General features: G+C 37.6%; 2 protein-coding genes across 8 annotated transcripts in view; one reads left to right on the top strand and one right to left on the bottom strand.

Annotated features, from left to right (window-relative positions):
• Positions 1 to 4279, bottom strand: part of nedd4l (NEDD4 like E3 ubiquitin protein ligase) — a 42002-nt gene extending 37723 nt beyond the window's left edge. For all 5 annotated transcript variants that reach the window (XM_055040198.1, XM_055040199.1, XM_055040200.1 and 2 more), the window contains exons 1-2: positions 3935 to 4279; positions 69 to 142 (exon numbers count right to left, since the gene is read on the bottom strand). In XM_055040198.1, coding sequence (XP_054896173.1) covers positions 69 to 142; positions 3935 to 3979 — 119 coding nt within the window. In that variant the 5' untranslated portion in view covers positions 3980 to 4279. The remainder of the gene's footprint in view (positions 1 to 68; positions 143 to 3934) is intronic.
• Positions 4280 to 5764: 1485 nt separating this feature from the next.
• On the top strand, positions 5765 to 18231 carry dnajc21 (DnaJ heat shock protein family (Hsp40) member C21). Of its 3 annotated transcripts, none has more exons than XM_055040578.1 (13): positions 5765 to 5893; positions 5998 to 6150; positions 7031 to 7124; positions 7214 to 7337; positions 9374 to 9505; positions 10257 to 10561; positions 10648 to 10814; positions 11745 to 11838; positions 12283 to 12450; positions 12573 to 12621; positions 12722 to 12858; positions 14376 to 14457; positions 14614 to 18231. In XM_055040578.1, the coding sequence occupies exons 1-13, from the start codon at positions 5857 to 5859 to the stop codon at positions 14773 to 14775; spliced, it is 1704 nt and encodes a 567-aa protein (XP_054896553.1). In that variant the 5' UTR covers positions 5765 to 5856; the 3' UTR covers positions 14776 to 18231. The 3 variants fall into 3 exon arrangements, with proteins under 3 accessions (XP_054896553.1, XP_054896552.1, XP_054896554.1); XM_055040577.1 differs by having other exon boundaries at positions 14373 to 14457; XM_055040579.1 differs by having other exon boundaries at positions 5765 to 6150; positions 14373 to 14457.
• Positions 18232 to 19151: the final 920 nt, after the last annotated feature.

Below are 19151 nucleotides of genomic sequence, written 5' to 3'. Positions count from 1 at the left end.
ATAATCTTTGCACTCGAGTGAAATGTTTCACATTGAAAACACAATGATGAAAACTCTCCGACAGTTACCTGGCACCGATGATGTCTTTCTTCGCCAGATCAATTCCTGCAATAACTTTAACTCGTAGCACTCGCGTTTCATGCTGCAAAACAAGAAGACGACAGAGGACCTTTATTTGATTTTCAGAGGAAATTATCTCATAACTTTGTAAATCCATGTCTCTGGCAGATTTCAATCTGCCAGAGGCACTGACTTGGCTCCAGGTCAAACTTAACAACAGAGAAAGCATAAGTTCAACAACAGAAGCAAAAAAATTATGATTATTCTATGAGTATTTGCATTCATCTCTTTCCAAGAGAGGCTTTTTGTAATTAAACCAACAGTGGAGGCTTTGCTAAACCATCGCTTCACTGGTTCTAATGAAGAGGAGCTAATGGGAGTCCAGATTGTTTCAGGTGTTTTTCTATGGACCTGTCATTTTGAAATTTAAAGTGTTTCTTTTCGCAGTACAACTAATGCACTGAATGTAGACAATGTAGACCGTGAATGCATCACTGTCAAAGATACAAGTGTTCTTCATCAGCTAAGAAAAAATAAATCTAATATATATGATGAGTATTTAGCCAATGAGACTGAAACATTTCTTAACAGATTTGAATCAGTGTGTGCAGTTTTGCTTGCTTGTGTTTCTAACAATCAGCATTAAATTTGTGCACCGCCATTCCCAAAACCTGCAGCACACTCAAGCTGTGTGGCATAACTCAAACATTGATTTTATTTAACATGCACCCCACCACTCGGATTAACTTAGTGATGTTTGACTGAGGTGATATAAAGTGTGCCAAACACCCACAAAGCTGAGTACATCAAGTACTTTGAACTTTCCTTCAAACATGTTCTAATTAACAGGTTTAAGAAAAGTCAAAAGCACTGTTTTAAATTTGTGGCAGCCATTTTGAATTTTGAGACTGGCATTGATAAGAAGTTTCTGTCTATTCTTGTTTAAAATTTTGACATGAAAGCACCTTCCTGTTTATATTTTCCCAACATGTAATCTTGATATGTTTATTTCAAACATGTAACACAAAAATAAATCACTGTCACGGGACTGCAAAAGTTCCTTGACAGTGCTGTGGTATTTGAAAAACTTAATATAGAGAGGTGGTATTTGTATGAAGTTGTAGAGATGCTGATCTAAATGGCCTTCTGTTGCACAATATAGGAAAATCATGCAACTCCAGTGTTATTTTTGAATGTTGGCATAACAATATCAGTTTCAGTGAAACCAGGCTTTCACACTACTCTTTCACAAATGTGTCAATGATGCTTCCATCTTTCTGTAGCCTTTGCAATTTTGGCCACTATCACCTGTCCAGTTCAGAACATATGCAATGCTGAGAGTCCATCCAATACACTGACTATATTATGTAAAATGTGAATTTATAATTCCTAGAAATATAACAGTAAACAAATATTGAAATCTTACCCTCTTGTCATATCTTTTTTTTTTTTTTTTTTTTTTTTTAAGAACTAATACTGCAATGATGATATTTTAAATTAGACATTTGGGACTTTGTGGTAATATCATGTGTCGAGTTAGTTTCAGTTTTCAAATCCTGCAAAACGAAAGACAATTGTTATAATGTCTGTATGGTTTAACATTCTGATAACCAAATGCCAGAAAAAGTGCAAGAGTTTGAGAATCTACAACTATCCTCTGATGTTCAGCTGTGCACTACTATTTATTACTTCTCCTGCAACCATTTGTAGCACCAATATCCATTTTAAAATACAATCATCTCAGAAGTATCCATTGTATCCAGGGTGCCCAGGACCAGTAATCGACAGCTTCCATCCTGCAGCTTTTAGATGCATCCTTGCTCTAAAATCCCCGAATCAAATAGCAGAATTTGCTAACCACAGTCATTCGGCTATACAGAGGCATGGTAATGGCCTGTTCATTTGATTAAGGTGTGCTGGAGCAGAGAAGCATCCAGCTCTTGAGGTTTGAACTTGGGCAACCCTGCCTTATAGGATTAGATGTCAGACCAGGAATGATGAGGCAATTAATTTAGGTCAAGAGTACGCCTGCACAGTTTCTAGGAATTACAATAGCACTTCTGAATATTCCAGGAATAATATTGACTATGATTAACCCACTTTTTCGCGTTTTTTTTTTTTTTCTATCCATCACAAAGTCTCCACACCTCTTTGCAGCATTTAACATCTCAGCTGCTAAAAATACACCCCCAGTATGTGCATTGAGGGAAGTGAAAAGTGTTTCCAACGGACCAAATTGTGTTGCATGCAGAACGAGCGAGCACGGCAGTTTCACTTAACACAACAGGCAACCAAATATCGCTCTGGTCAAGAACATTGATCAGTCACTGTTACCTGAAATGACCCAGAAAAAAAAGAAATAACTTTTATCCAGAACGCTGCTGCTCGCGTTCTCACTAAACCAGGAAGATAGAGACATAACACCAGTTTTAAAGTCCCTCCACTGGCTCCCTGTAGCTCAAAGAATAGACTTTAAAATACTGTTGTTAGTTTACAAATCACTGAACGGTTTAGCACCACAATACATTAAAGATCTGCTGTTGTTGTATCAACCTTCCTGACCTCTCAGATCTTCTGGTTCTGGTCTGCTCTGCATCCCCAGAACCAGAACCAAGAGAGGAGAAGCAGCTTTCAGCATCTATGCACCAAAAATTTGGAACAAACTTCCAGAAAACTGTAAAACAGCAGAAACCCTGACTTCCTTTAAATATCAACTAAAAACACACCTGTTTAGAATTGTATTTGAAACGTAATATGTAACAATGTATTGTTTATTCAATGTTGCATTACTTTGTGTTTTTGTGTTTATGATGTACAGCACTTTGAAATGCCTTGCTGCTGAAATGTGCTATGCAAATAAAATTTGATTGATTAATCGATTGATCCTGTCACTGAACAAATGATGAGACAATGGGATGGATGCACTGCTGAGCAATTTATCCAGACATTCATTTGGACCAGTGCTCTCAATAAAGGCATTGATAAACATAGCCAGAAACTATGACTGCAATCAATTTTGAAATACTTTTTTACTGCTACTTCAGTCACCATAGCAACAACTGCCATAAAATACTGTGATAACGTTTTTAAATCAATATCACCCATCTGTATTTGACACATGCAGACGCAGTGTCATCCAAATGCACCAACAATTAAAAAATCGTGACAACTTTGACTAATCATCACTTATTCTGAGTCACAGTTGAAAATAATGCCAAAAATAACAACAAAAAAATCTCCATACTCCATGCTTCTTGTGACTGCATTGAAAATATCACACAGGTACGTGGAGGAGGGATGCTCCTCTGCTAGACTCGTGACTGTGATGAAGCAATACAAGATCGCATGTGCACTCCATCTATAATTACCACCTGGTTGAAGCCAACAAAGCGTCCATAGTCAGAGTGACCTCATATGACCGTGCGTGCCTCTATTTCACTCTCTCAGCGGTCAGCTCACCATCAAACAACTGTGATTACTATCTTGCAGGGTGTGTTTAGGTCTCACTGGGAGGTTTAACCCTTCAAGCTGAAGAGAAAAAAAAAGAGATAAATTGATTTCCCAGAAACAGCTACATTTGGTGTATTGCAGGACGCAAAGTGGAGACTTTTGATTTCGAAACTTTAGATCAAAGTGGTTTGTTGGGCTTTAGTTTTTACCCTATTATGAAATAAATGCAAGAGGACAAACCGAAAGAGAGACCCGTGGCAGGAATTGACATCTACCTGAACACAACAGCGGAATGTTGCCGTTGGTAGGGGCTTGTTAGCTCCACTCACTGCTAACCGTTAGCCATCTCTGCTCCCAGCCCCTCACAATACCCAACGACTCCATTCTGCATTTAAATAACACCTTAATTACAATTCAAGCTTACCTCGTCCTCTGAAAGTCCATATATAGGCTCGTAATTCGTTGCCATATAGCCTGCGGTCCGCGGTATACCCACACAAACAAGTCGCTTTGAAAAGCTAGCTGGCTAGCCTTTAACAATAAAGTCCCACTTTCCTCTCTCTGCCGTGCGGTGGTGGTAAAGTCCGCGGCGGTATCTAATCCTCTGCACGGATCGGGGGTGGATTCACGGCCGGATAACCCAGTCCGCGCCAGGGTGGTTCATCCAAAACACAATGTAGAAAGATGAAAATATATATGATGATCTTAAGTGTTTTAGATTGATTCCTATCGTTTTTTTCTGAACTCAAAGCATAAAAGCCTAAATGTTGTGACACTTGACTTCCTTCTGGCAGTTCAGCCAATCACCGCCCGAGCTGAGGCGAGTGCTTTAATAATCAACCAATGAGAATCCCCCAGTGACTCCCTGTCCATCCAATTAAATAAAAAAAGGCGTAGCCTGTCTTTTGAAGCCGTTTCGGTTCATTTCCTAAAAATCATGTTATACAGCGACGATTTTGTAATTTTAAATAAATAAATATATTAATTTAGCATTGTGATTCTTTATGTTGGAAGGGAAATCACAGACTGGGGGTTCAGAAATAATGTTTGAATTTGCAGCACACAATGGTGTAGGGTTAATAAAGTTAAATTTTACTGAAACTGACTTATCTCTAAATCTATTAAATATAGCAGCTACCAATCATTGCCACCATGTAACTACTTTACCTCCGTAACTTCTCGGGTGCAAGTCAAATATTATCTGATGGTACATGATTAACATGAACAAGTGAAACCTGAATTTAAGGTCTTATGCGGTAAGAAACATTAAGATACTTGTGAGTTGGGTTTTTAGTTTCTTCACAAGTTAAAAGTCTGCAGAGAAGTGGCTTCATTTGTACATTGTACATTTTTTTAATTTTGTTTGCTTATATTGGTATTGATATTTTCTTTTCAAAGAAAACAAAAACAAACAACAAAGGTGTTGAACATGCATGCAACACTCCTTGCACTATTCATTCATTAATAGAAGAAAATCCTGGTCAGTTCTGGCCTTCAGCACATAAAGCCTCCCAAAAGTAGTTGCAGCTGTCATTCTGGAAAGTAGATTATCGTACCTTTTCAAAAACATTGAAGTTTTTTTCAAACAGTGGAATAGAATATTGACAACAAATATTGAGCGACTTCTGAATTTAGTATACCCTAATGTGAATTCAACAATAGATCAATTGGAAATGGTTATAAAACTGGGGCCTTACAGAGGGAATATCATTAAGAATCCAGTTGAGCTGCAAATATAATTCATGAGTTGTTTTATGAGGTTTTGTTATATATCTGTCTTTTTACTGATCCAAAAAAAAGTTCTTGATTGAATAAAAATTGTTTTTCCCGGGTTTATGAGTGATTTTGTTCTTAGCTGACAGATACAAATAGTACTGGAACTGATGGAAAATTAGTGAGAAGAAAAACTTTGTCAGTAGTTTTTTGTGATGAGCACTGCAAGAATATATGTTGTATTAGAAAAAGAAGAAAGTATTTATTTTATTGTGTTCAGAAGTTCATCTGTTTGGTCTTGATGTATTTTCTTTATTTGTATTTATTTTGTCTGGTTAAGCTTTTAAAATTTGATATTGGTTTTAATCTCTTTCTCATCTCTTCTAACTGAGAAATGATCTCAGTTTTTATAAATGATAAGAAGCACGTCAATGAGACGCGTTGGATGAAATGAGTGGGATAATATTGTTGACTTGGGCAATAACGAACAGTAGGGGGCAGCAACACAACATCGATGTATCGACTCTGCCTTAACCCGCGAAGAAGAAGAGGACGAGGACGAAGAAGAGCATTCTACCGGCTGTTACCCAGTACCGGAATATTATTCACAAATTTAGCTTATTTAATGGCTGCATGTTGGTGAAAAGGACCGGTTTTCATATTTTAATATGTAATATCCTTATATATAAGAGAACTGCCGTTCTTGGATAAGATAAACTAAAGATGTTTTAAAAGAGAAACAGTTAAACAAATGCTAACATTTGTCGCGTGCAGGGAAACGTGAGTATTCGCAGTGTGTCTTATCCTTAAGTGTGGCGGTTTCCATGAAGATGAGGTGTCACTATGAAATATTGGGAGTAAAAAGAGACGCGGGAGATGATGACCTGAAGAAAGCTTATCGGAAATTAGCCTTAAAATGGCATCCAGGTGAGCTGCACGCATGTCACCATCCAGATGTTTGTGAATGTATATGTCCAATCCTGAAGAACCGGTGGCTTGTATAAATGCCTCCTTTTTTCAACATCTGTAAATCAATATTTTTTATTATCAGCTCTATAAAAAGACCCCTCTCCCCTTCCATCTGAAGTTAAATCAACTCTTGTTTCAGGCCAATATTTCTATTGACCAAATGCCACAATGCAGAGAGAAAAAATATATGATTCATTTAACACTGAAATGTCTCAACCCTGACCAAGAAGCCTTATTTTAAGCTGTATATTAAAGAGCAGGAAAATATATTAAATCCCATTGATTATTGCAATATGTCTTTCTGATTCTTATGCATATATAAAGTGTGATTCATTCATGCTCTACTATATCTGAAGTCAATTTGAAGGACTTTGTCACCTGATACAGAAGTTAGTGAGAGTGTTGAAAAAGTTTACAAAATACTTTCTCTGGTTTAGGACCTTCTGTGAACCTAATTAAGAGACATGTATAAATGAAGAAACTCAAAGAGCAGCAAACTTTCTTTCAACCAGTCAAACCTGTAAAACTAACTTTCAGTGCATCTATAACTCTTTCAGAAGGAAACAAAAAAATTGGACTGAAATGAGGCATGAGCTTGAGCTGGCCAATCAAGCAGTATGGCTGAATTAAAAGAAATAGCCACACAAAGTGGGCCTAAGTAGTAAACGATGTAAGAAAATTCTAACCATAAATGCTTGATGGCCGTTATTTCTGCCAAAAGTAGCAAAAGGAGATCCTGGGTTCAGAGAGCAATTAGTTGTTCACATATGGAAATCAGCGAGGGTTGAAATACTTTATCTAAGTATCACTTTGTGTGTATTTCCTCTGAAATTTGCAGATAAAAACTTGGAGAACGCAGAGGAGGCCGCAGAGCAGTTCAAGCTCATTCAAGCAGCTTATGACGTCCTCAGCGATCCGCAGGAGAGAGCCTGGTGAATTCAGCCTTCCCCTGGTTATACGAGCATTCGCCGCAGCAGCTCTTTGACCCTTACTGATGACCTTTTCTCCTCCCCTGGACCAGGTATGACAATCACAGAGAAGCTCTGCTGAAAGGAGGCCTAAGCGGCGATTATGAAGACGACAGCATTGACCTCCTGCAGTACTTCACAGTCACATGCTACTCAGGATACGGAGATGATGAGAAGGTTTGGACTTTTGCATCTGTGGCTGCAGGGAAAATGATTATGTGTATGAAGTTAGGTAGAAACTTTTTTCTTACATTGTTTAAATGTCCTTCATTATTTTTTGCAAAGAACATTGAACGGTTTCATTATTCTTTTCCAAGGATAATGGACAAGTTAACTCCGCTGCTTTTTGTGTGACTTAATCCATTACAGTAATAGTAATAATAACCTGTTGCCACCTCTGTTGAATTAACAGAGCAGACCAAAATTACACAACACAAAAATCAATTTCTCCTTGATGAATGAGGTGCACAAAAAAGGGAACGGAGACAATCATCTGATTATTAGCAAATGTTATTGACTGCATTTATATCATTCAGAGCAGACATTTTTCACTCTGAATACTAGAGTCTTAGTATGTTCCATTGCTTTTTTGTTCACAAAACACTCAAACTATAATTAGTTGTCAAATTCTGGTAAGTGGAGAGCCAGAAATTCTTTAAACATTTTATTCCATCAAAACAAACAAGATATTAGCCTTGAAACACCTACACCTGTTTTTGCCCTTCTATTTTATTTGTCAAAGGGACTTCTTTTTATCCTTTCTTTTCAAAGTTGGCAAAAACATTACAGAAAAAACCTTTACAGAACTTAAAGTTTGTGTGGGTTTTAGATAGAACAGAAAGACTACAATCTTTTACTTTATGCACACAATGTTCAAGAGATTGTATACACTCTGGTTTCCTTCTATAAGCATTCCAGTGCATTCTATATAATGACCAGCAGAGAGCACCTTCTTCCATTAATCCCATCTGCTTGTTTGGTTTGGTTGTGCACTAATAATCTCAGTTGTTAAGCCAGATGCAGTGTGGCTGTCCATCAGTGGTAAAAGCAGAGACGCATAATGAAAAATCCAAGTAATATTTTTACCAGTGGTTTTGGTAAAGAAACCTAGAGGAAAAGGTGCAAACATTTTTATTATAGTCTGACTTACATTTTTTTCTCTTAATGATTTTTGAAAATGATTTGTAATTTACAGAATTGTTTTGATTTAAGATGAGACTTACTTTTATATGAAGACTAATTTTAATTTGCCTTCACTGTAAAGACCCACGTTTGTGCACATCTTCATTTCAGGAACCTTTTGCAGGTACTTTTCTGGGGTTCTATATCTGTTTCCATTACATCTACCATAATAAAAATTGATACATAGAAATTTACCCCACATTATGGCTATAGTGGTGAAATGGTATTTTCACATTGTTTCCTAGCTCAAGGAGAATTTTATTTTGTTTCAAACTGTGAGCACTGTTATACAAAGTTACTGCTCTAGAAGCTCAGGTTGTTATTCCAGGCACGGCGTCTCCTTATGTCTTTTCTAGGGTGAAAATTTGCATCTTTGAAAGTACCTTTAAAAATTGGTACTTTTGCCTTTGCATCAAGTTCAGAGTAAATGACTAAACTGAAGTTGCTATGGGACACAAAAACAAATATTGATTTCTTACTAAAAATCATAACTTGTTATATATAAAAAAAGTTCTTTCTCCTCACATGCTCTTCAAACGGTAGGAGGAAAGACTCTGTCATTTCCATACTGAGCTCCTGCAGTGGAAATGCAGGCAGTTAACAACCCTGGGGCGATTTCAAAATAAAGGTTCAGTGTTGCATGTCTGACTACATTATGTTGGATACATTAATGTTTTATTTTTGAGATTTTTTTTAAATGCCACCTAATAAAGGGCAAAGATAGACCATTGATAAACTTTGTGACTTTTTGTGTAATATTGGCTTCTTAATACTCCACTTCTTACAACGCTGACCTGCTGTGACAATGATGCTATTTTATCAACTGGAAAAGTGGGTTTGCATCTGCCCCAGAGGTTTTCGTGACAGAAGCAACATATGTTCTTCCCCCTGTGTGCCCGCCCAGCTTAATCAGTATCATCCCATGTTTAGGCTGGCATTGCCATTAAACTGTGGGAAAGGAAATTCCTGGTACCTCTCAGAACCCTGATTTTCTAATTCAGTGTTCCTTTGGCGTTTCTTTCTCTCCCCAGGGCTTTTACACGGTTTACAGGAATCTTTTTGAGTCCATTGTTAAGGAGGAGATGGAGCACAGCAGGATGGACGACGAGGAAGAGGAAGAAGGGTTTCCTCCCTTTGGAGATTCTCAGAGCGATTATGATACAGTAAGCTCCATACTGATACGTCTATCCCCCAGGTTCTCCTGGAGGTTCAGCCCTTATGGGCTCACGACAGATTTAGGCTGCGTAATTCAGCGTTTACCACAATTTGACAGCTTTTAAAACTCGCATTGTCCGGCCTTTTACTGTGCAGATTCACTGTGATGTAATAAGACCTGGAAGCATATAAACGTCATGACTATTATGTCTAGACTAATGACTTTTATTGTCATTGCAGTGGTTTTATTAAAATGTCTTGAAAAGAATGAGACTCTCACAGTGAGGCAAAAAAGTAATTACCCCCTAGATTGTGATAGTGTTGTGGAGAAATGTCGACCCACTTTTGGAGGCTTTTAAAGCATCACTGGCCTGTTAAAGCTCGATCAAATCTAACCACAAAGTTTCATTTGGCCATTCCAGTGTTTTTAAATTACTCATTTAGCGTTGACGTTGAATTATTGTACATTTCAGAGAAAAATGATCATGCAAAGAAGCTTTTTTTAATTATTATTATTAACAAATGCTTGTTAAGTCATTGTTTTTAATATTCAGACCCATGGCCTCATGGCTTCCTGGGTATGTTTCTACTAGCTATTTTATACAGACGTAAAAACGTTCATGTTTTTGACCAGAGAAAGACATGAAATGTGTTATGAAAATACAGAGAAGTAGTTTGGATCGATTTAGCCTGACATTCAAATTTGAAACAATGGAAATCAATTTGTGTTTCTAACCAGCCTCCTTTTCCACATTACAGGTAGTTCATGTGTTTTACGCCTACTGGCAGAGCTTCTGTACTCGCAAAAACTTTGCTTGGAAGGAGGAATACGACACGAGGCAGGCGTCCAACCGCTGGGAAAAAAGGGCCATGGAGAAGGAGAACAAGAAGACTAGGGAAAAGGCTCGAAAGGAGCGCAATGAGCTCGTGCGGCAACTGGTGGCCTTCATCCGTAAGAGGGACCGGCGTGTCCAGGCCCACCGGAAGCTGGTGGAGGAGCAGAACGCTGAGAAGATCAAGAAGACGGCAGAGCTGAGGCGACAGCAGAAGCTCAGACAAGCCAAGTAGGCTGAGATTAAAGTGTTGGGAAGAATGCAACTGCTGTTCTAGTTCTGTCTCTGCTTCACTGTTTTCTGTGTTTCCATCCTAGGATGGCAGAGGAGTACAAGGAGCAGAGCTGGGCCGCAATGTCTGAGCTGGAGAAGGAGCTGCAGCAGATTGAAGCTCAGTACGGAGAGGAGTTTGGAGACACATCCGAGAGTGAGGAAGAGGAGGTGGATGTGGACACATTTCAGAAAAACAGTGCAAGAGATGGAGGTAAAGAAACCAGAGGCTTGTCTTTTGCCTTTCAAATATGTAAGCTGTAGAGTTGAGAACAGTATAGCATATTATAAAACATGGTTAATATATGAGAGCAGTGGAGAGTGTCTTCATTTTCTAGACACAAATACAACCATTACATATCAGACTCTGAGCATTTCTTTGATTATTAATGGCATTTCAGTAGATTAATGTATTTCACAGATCAACTGACTGATCAGAAACAGGAATTAGATCTATGATCAACAGAAATACAATTAAATGTAGATGAAAACGATGTACAAAATAAATTATATGAGTGATGTTAGCACTTTGTTGCACATCACAAATGGTTGTGTACAAAGTGGTGAGTTTACATAAAAAAAAAAAACAGAAGCGGGTTGGATGAAAGCGCAGCTACTAATAAATTAACAGACCTAACAGAACCCCCCCCGACTATGATTACATTATGCTGACAGCTATAAAAGGACTTTATGTTCACGCCTAAACACAATTTTCAAATTGTTGAAACTTTGCTGTATTACTGTTTACCTGGCGAACATAATAACATACTTTATGGTTCAAATAAAAACTAAAAATGATGAAAACAGCCGATTTATGGCTGCTTCTTCTGCAAAGAAAAGTGAGAATGCTTGAATGAATCCTAATGGCTAATATCCCAGTGGATATTTTGACAATATATCTGTATCAGCGGGAGGAATTTAATCTGGAGGAAATGCTGTGTTGCTAATAAACCCCATGCTTCAGTAAAATATGTCTTGATACGTTCTTATAAAGACCACTTACAATGCATTCAATCATTTAAAATGCATTTAATAATGCATTTAAAATGCATTTCTGCTTGAATGGAATCTTTTATCTGAAAGCCATGTGTAAACAGGTCAAGATGCAATAAAGGGTTCATGTGTGGTGTTTTGCGCCTAACAGACGCCGAGCAGCCGAACGACGATGACCCAACCATCGACTGTTATGATGATCTCTACTGCCCTGCTTGTGACAAGTCTTTCAAATCGGATAAAGCGTGAGTTTCCACGCGAATGTACCACCCTCCACTGTCCAGGTTTTAATTTCAGTGATGTTTGGTCATCACTTGGATCAACATTACAATAAATACGCAGTAATTTGGAGATTTATGAAATACTATTATATAGCCTCAAAAAACTTCCATTTAGCAATCTTGATCTACTTAATTATCTGTCACATGATACTGTAAAACATGAAACAGAATATGTTATGTGTGGACTTGTGGAAGGAGTTGTAAATAAACAGCTCTCTATTTTTGTGCTTCTTGTTTGTGTGAAGCAGTTCATGTTGTGTGTTGTTGAATTGCAGCATTATATCTGCTTCTGGACTTACTGGTACCATTAAAAATAAATGAAATACAGACGTCAGTAAACACATTTACTAAATTGTAAGATTTATTTCCAAATATTGATTTTGCAAATTTTTTTGTTCTGCTCTGCAGCATGAAAAACCATGAAAAGTCCAAAAAGCACCGAGAGATGGTGGTGTTGCTACGGCAACAGTTGGAGGAAGAAGACGATTCACTCTGCTTGAATGGAAAGGAGGATGGAGAGAAAGAAAATGACCTGCAGGATGAGGAGGAGGAAGAAGAGGAACAGCCGAGGCAAAAGTAAATCTATTCATCAACAAGCCAACAAAAAATTAAAATCAACAAAGTGGTCGTGGTTGTTTGTGCCTGGTGATTCACAGTAAATATTTATTTCACTGAAGTCCTTCTCTCCACATCCTCAGGCTATCAAAAAAGCAAAAGAGGAAAAAAAAACAGCAGAAAGTAGTACAGGTGGGACACTTTATGAGTGAAAGTGTGGAGGTGGCAAGGTTAAGAAGAAAAGTTGCTCATGAGGTTTACTGCTTGGCACTGATGCTCTCTTTGTGCACAGAAAACTACCGTTGAGAGTAAAGAGGAGGAGGAGACGATACCCACACAGCCCACCTGTGAGGAAGAAGTCCCTGACAGCTCAGAAAATCCTGTACAATCTGAAAAGCTGGAGGACCTTCCCTCTGCAGAAGTCAAAAGGTCAGTTCATCTTTTCTGACTGCTGTTACTTGAAATTTCTAGTATAGCTATCTTACTGATGAGCCACTACCTATTATTAAGGTAAAGTAAGAGCAATTTTGGGCTAGATTCCTCTTTCTGTGTGGCTTACATCAAGCAGCATTGTATTCCATTAGGAGGTTATTCAGTTTGTGTTGTCATCTGTTTTGCTCTGTGCTGCTCAGCAGGTCGGATGTGCGACAGAAGAACTGTAATCCCCACAGAAAACAAAGATAATGAGAATTTCCTGTCATTTGTTAAAGATTTGAGAGAAGTAAATCAGCTTCTCAGATTTCCTGTTTTTAAGCCAACAAGAAGAATAAATGAATAAAAACCGAATAACAGCAATAAAAATGAATTAAACTTATGCAATAATTTTGACACTCTTTTACATGTAGTTTCATGTAAAAAAAACAACTTTAAACTAAAGTTTCCTTCAACAACTTTGAGATCATACTGCAAAACAATAATTTTAGATCAATATAAAAATATGGAAAAGGCATTCTAAACAGCATAAGTCTGAAATTTCAGCAAAAATTCAAAATTTTGGCTTTTTCTGGCTACAAAACCTCAAAAATATTGATGCTGAACATGTTCCTATGAGCTGTTGTAACAATGTGTCTTAAATAATTTGCACACAACTATTCTGTATTGACTTTAATTATCATTCAATATCAAAAAGTATGTCCATGATCCAGAGAGGCAAAACCCTAAAACTTAAGGAGCCTGAACAGATTTAGGTTTTATTAATCTGAGCAGATCAATATTAACATCTTGCAGCAGCCCGGCCAGAATCCTCTGACTTTATTCTGAAGTCAGAAGAGTCTGAAACTAAGTCTTAGAAGGAGATCTTCTAAGACGCAGTTTTAGTTGGCTTTTCTTTTGTACAATTTAAAAAAAACATTTGATTAATTATTTAAGGACACCCATCTCACCCGTCTCCTACTATATTAGAGACAAAGTTAACTGTTGAATGGAAAATAACTGAAAATGTACATTTAGATTTAGATTTCCAATCATTTTAGATTTAGATTTGTCTAAAACTTCTTACTTTGACAAAATGCAGGTGATTCTTTTTTTCTCTCCCCACAACAGATTCTGTTTTCTTGAGTGTCTCACTTTGTCTACTACAGTTAGTGAATTATAATGAAAATTTCAGTGCAGTACAAGATAAAAAAAAACAAAGAAGAGTAACTCCAATTTGTCAATGGCATTTGTTGAAATTTATTCCGTTAAGAGTTTCCTGAGGCTGTGAAAAAAGACATGAGTAATGTCGGTTACATTGCTCAGTTAAATTTTTTTTAATTTTAGATTTTAAAAAATTGCACAGGCGTAATATTCACACATTATTTTATCAAAGCATATCAGATGCTGAATGAGGCCCAGAAAAGTATTTGCTTATCATAATATTTTGGGTAGTTTCCTTCGACTTATTATCTAGCACATGCCTGCAGTTTACAATTAGATCTTTATCTGTCACGCAAATGTTCTCTCAGCAGCTCTGAAAAGACGAAAGGAAAAAAGGGAGGTGGGAAAGACAAGGCAAAGAACACCAAACCACACGCTGAACAGTTTCTTGAGGTACGTACAAAAAGACACAATTCACATACGGTTTAGCTTTTTATGACAACTTCATTTTTTTTTTAATCTTTCCTTCTGGAAAGACTAAATTGGAGTTCCTATGTGGCTGAAAATGTTGCCACAATTCAAATGTGATTTTCCCGTTTTCAATTCCAGAAGGAAGTCAATCTCCGCTGCGTCACCTGCAACGACGAGTTCCCCACAAGAAACAAGCTGTTTGACCATCTGAAGACCAGCGGCCATGCTATTGCTATTTCTACAAACGCTACTCACGGCTCCATCAGCAAGAGCAGGAAAGAAAAGCGGAAAAACAGATAACACATTCTCACTGCGGCTGATAAGACTTTGATCCAGAACAAACTCATGTGGAGATGTTTTTGCAGTTTGTGTGAGTCAAATACAGACCCGAACCTTCTGACTACAAGTTCCAATAGGTCGGAGTGAAACAAGATGTAGTTTTAAAATAAAATTTTTAAAGCATACTTTGTCCGACAAGGTTGCAGATCCATTGTCAGTGCATGTGTGTGCGGACTGAATTGAGAAAAGGTTGGTTGATTAAAACAAGCCGAATTGAATTAGAAAAACCGAAAGTTTTTTATTTTCAGACAATCGAGCAAGCGGTATTGAACAGTAATAATATTCAAGCTCATACAAAGTCTCTATCGTTAGACAGAGAGCGAGAGAACGGAATCTGGTGCTCCCTGAACTTTACTGGTGGGAGAAAACCAGGTTCAACAACTGGCTCTGATTGGACAGAATCGTCTGGATTTTGGCGAGCGTCCTCTGCTCTTTTCACCTTCAAGACACAGCGACACTGCAGAGTCTGTCTTCATAATGAGCTAATTCAGCTTAAAATATCCTTCTTCTTAGTGCAGCAGTTCCCTTCCTCCCCTCAAACACACAACACAATGATCTGGTCGAACATTTACAACAACTTACAGCAGATCCAGGAAGACGCCAGCGTTTTAAGACGGCACATCCTGCTCTGTCTTTTTTCTTGTATACAGCATACAAATTTGTGGTCCATAATTTCCAAAGCAGTTATTGTTGCATGTTATGATTTGGACATTTTCTTGGTGAGAAAACGGTGGTTACGGTTTCATTTATGCGAGCCAAATTCTTTGATTTGTATGAGTCAGCCTGAGGCTGACTCCACATAATACAAACCGAAACTTGACCCTGACGACTTCAAGTCTTCTGCTTCCTGTAATAAAAGGACTTGTAAGATAAAATTAGCAGCGACCTGATCCTCCTTATTTCAGATTTCTGATCACATTCCCAGACTAAATTTGAGCGTGCAGACGCTACTGCAATACGAAGAGGGACGGGAATGCAGTGTCAAGAAAGTTACTTGCTTCTTTAAAGATTTGTTGCTGTTTTTGCATTTCTTTGTTTACATTTTTCAGATCATCACACAAATTTTAACATCAGATAAAGATAAAATGGCTAAGTACAAAATTTAGTTTCCAAATGATAATTTTATTAAAAGGAGCAGTATCAAGTAAAATCTACTTTTTTGAGTTCGACATATTGTCATAATGTTATTCCCTAGCGTGTTGCTTAGATTTTTTTTCATGCATGTTTGAGAAATCCTTCAATATTCCGTGGCAACCATTGAGCTGTGCAAAATGTCTGAGTGGACCGAATGCTGCCTTCAAGACGCAGTTCCTCTGTGGAGCTGCAGTTTCCAATCTTCTGAGCTTCCGCCTCACAGAGCCGCTCTCCTCCGCGACTCCCCCAATCAGCTCCTTCAGACTAGCTGGCAGCAATTAGCAAACACTAGGTGGGACTGCACATGAGCTAATGTGAGCTACTTCTCAGTGCAACGCTCATAAAAATTTTACTAAATGCTTGATAGAGGAGCACTGTTGTGATGAAGGTGGATTTTCAGGAAGAGGTGGAGTTTTTAAAGAGACAGACACAAATTCAAGGTGTAAAGTTCCAAAGTTACATTTCTTGTAAATGATACTTGACATACATCATCGCATTTTATAACAACTGAAAGTAATATACTTACTGGATTGTGTAGTAAAATAGGTACATGTGCACCGTGTACCTAAAGATACATAATACTGCTCCTTTAATAGTATACAAGACCTATACACACAAAGCTGGCACTATGTGAAAATATAATTGACCACAACCCACAACTGCTAAATAATGAGTTCATAATTTAGCACCTTGTTACATTTACCAAAAAACACATTGATGCTCCCCAAGAACTTTGGGGAAATTTTCTGTGACGTATTGCGATAAACGTGAAACTTTTTCAAAGGTCCTTGTTTCATTACATCTGGTGAAGCAGAATCTCATATTGACAGTAGATTGTTATGATTGTATTATGCTATGCTGCTTCAGGTTCTGGCCAGCTCTGCTGTAATTTGATGTATTGTTTTGCTCTGTATCAGAAAATCCCACAAGAGAATGCCCAATCCTCTAAAGTTTAATTAGTTTGACTCATTCTTCTACCTTATTCTTTGGCTTTGAATGAAGAAAATTGCAATAATATGTTGTGACATGTTTTACAAAAAACAACTTAAGGGTATTATGCACATTTTGACTAAACAATTAGTTTTTGCCACCTCCATATTGCTGCAGGGCATTTACAGTGTGTGGGTTAAGTCATGTTTTTATGAAAGTAACCTTCATATGAAAATCAGCTGTGCACAACAAGAAGATCGGCATCAGACAGTTGAATAATAATCAGACAATGTGATATTCTCAGTCCACTTTCACTATGGAAACTTCCCTGATCATGCTCACAGAGGGAATTGCTTACACACCTGCCTGACCAAACATTTAAAAACAAAGCTGTAAAAGAGAAACATCTAAATGCTTAGGTTTAATGGCCCTGTTCTCTGAAACCACTGGGAAAACGACAAACATCACTAAGGATCCGGATGTCAGTATTTACCATAAAACATGCAGGATAGTGAAGTGCACCACAATTTTTCAGAGTCCTTGTAGATGTACATGTCTCTTTTGTTAGGCTCTTCTTAGCAATGTTAGAATGAGCGGCTTTTCATACCAATCTGCAAATAACCTCCTTCAGTCTTACTGACAGGGTTTCTGTTTTGCACTTTTAAGTTTTTTTTGCACACAGCTTTATATAGCAGCTCTTTCCATTTAATCCCTGTAGCTTTTTGAGTGGGCATGTGACTTTGCAGAGTCTTTGTGAGAACATGTGAGTCACAGAAAATCACTCCTTTTAGTAAATGTGCTTCACAGCACAATGGAGACGGCAAGGACTAAAGCGCACACAGTCTCGGGTTTAGTGTGAAAGAAGTACTGCTGACATCCCTGTGTTTCATTTGCAACAAGGACAGTCAAATCCAGGTGCATGACAGCACCTCTAACCCTAGCAGATTATTCTTTATTTTCTTTCCTTTACATTTCAGAAGTCGTCCACGTGTTTTTAATATAAGAAAATGAAGCAGAGCTCTTTCAGAAGGATGAGTAAACCTTAATTGAGGCCACAGTTGCTGACTGTACTGCACACAGCGTCTTTATCCTGAAAAGGCAGCATTCCTTAAAATCCTTCATATGTTACTTTTTTAATCCCATATCCTCCTTTCTGTCTTAGAAAAAAAAAGGTGCAAATGATGTGCACATTTTTGAAACGTGACAGGAATTTTTGTCTGATTTGATTAACTTGAATAATTGGAATCATTTATTCATTGTATCGTTTGTTCTGCTAAAGCTCCTATTTTACAGTAAAATACAATTTTGCTGTAAAATTTCTTTCCTAATAAAGTTGTCTTGGTGTAAGAATGACGTTATGGTGTTGCATCACTGAACGGAGAGACACAAAACTGTCGGACACAATGAAATAATAGTAAAAAAAAAAAGGAAGCTGGCATTCTGGTTAAAACCTCGCAATCCCCAAAACTCATTGACAAATAGAGGCAATCTGGCCAAAGTAACAATTTGAATATTCAACAAAACAATGTACCTCATGAAAAGTCAATGTTAGATTTGATATGGAATTTGTATTTCTGTCTATTTAACAACAAACGGCAGAAAACTATTAAACTGCGTCTTTAAACCTCTGCTCACTGATCAAATTAGTGACTGACGTGACAGTGAATATTCTCATCAGGCACCATCTTTTATCAAATGTCTGACATGCATTTCATAAAAAGACGAGGAAAATGAAAATGTCAGTACATTCTTTTTCTCACCAATCTTAGAGACCTTTACATGGACCTTTGCTAAAGTATTCGTACGATGAGCTTTTTATTACGTTTTATCACATTGCAACAGGGAAAAACACGTATTTTGTTTTGATTTTATGCAACAAAATGACACCATATGCATACTGTATAATGAGAGGAAGGACGGGATTACATGGCATCCAAAATCTGAAAAGGTTGATATATCATTATATTCAACCTCCTATATGAGTGAGTCAACAGAACCTCCTTTCACTCCAATTACAGTTGCAGACCTTTTGTGTCATTTCTATCACCTTTACACATCTAAAGCCTGAAACATTTTGTTCATCCTTTGCAAAGCAGCTCAATGCATTTAGTATGGACAGAGAGGATTGTTGTGTAAAAAAACTATTTCCAAACACTGTCCAGGTAAAATCACTCAATCAGGTTTATTCATATATTGTGCACAATGCAGAGAGCTCATAAAACAATCAGTAATGAAGCACAAAACTCCCAAAGCTCTGCCAGACAGAGACGACA

The sequence above is a fragment of the Poeciliopsis prolifica genome, unplaced genomic scaffold, assembly GCF_027474105.1.
Source record: "Poeciliopsis prolifica strain line A6 unplaced genomic scaffold, Auburn_PproV2 SCAFFOLD015, whole genome shotgun sequence".
Lineage (NCBI taxonomy): Eukaryota > Metazoa > Chordata > Actinopteri > Cyprinodontiformes > Poeciliidae > Poeciliopsis > Poeciliopsis prolifica.
Note: the sequence above shows the minus strand (reverse complement) of the source record. Positions and strands in the feature narration are given on the sequence as shown.

What these genes read in the sequence shown, in the direction of transcription:
- dnajc21 (XM_055040577.1), top strand. Translation starts at nt 5,857, where the DNA reads ATGTTGGTGAAAAGGACCGGTTTTCATATTTTAATAT. An exon ending in AGCCTTAAAATGGCATCCAG is followed by an intron (nt 6,151 to 7,030) that starts GTGAGCTGCACG and finishes TGAAATTTGCAG; the next exon opens with ATAAAAACTTGGAGAACGCA. An exon ending in CTCAGAGCGATTATGATACA is followed by an intron (nt 9,506 to 10,256) that starts GTAAGCTCCATA and finishes TCCACATTACAG; the next exon opens with GTAGTTCATGTGTTTTACGC.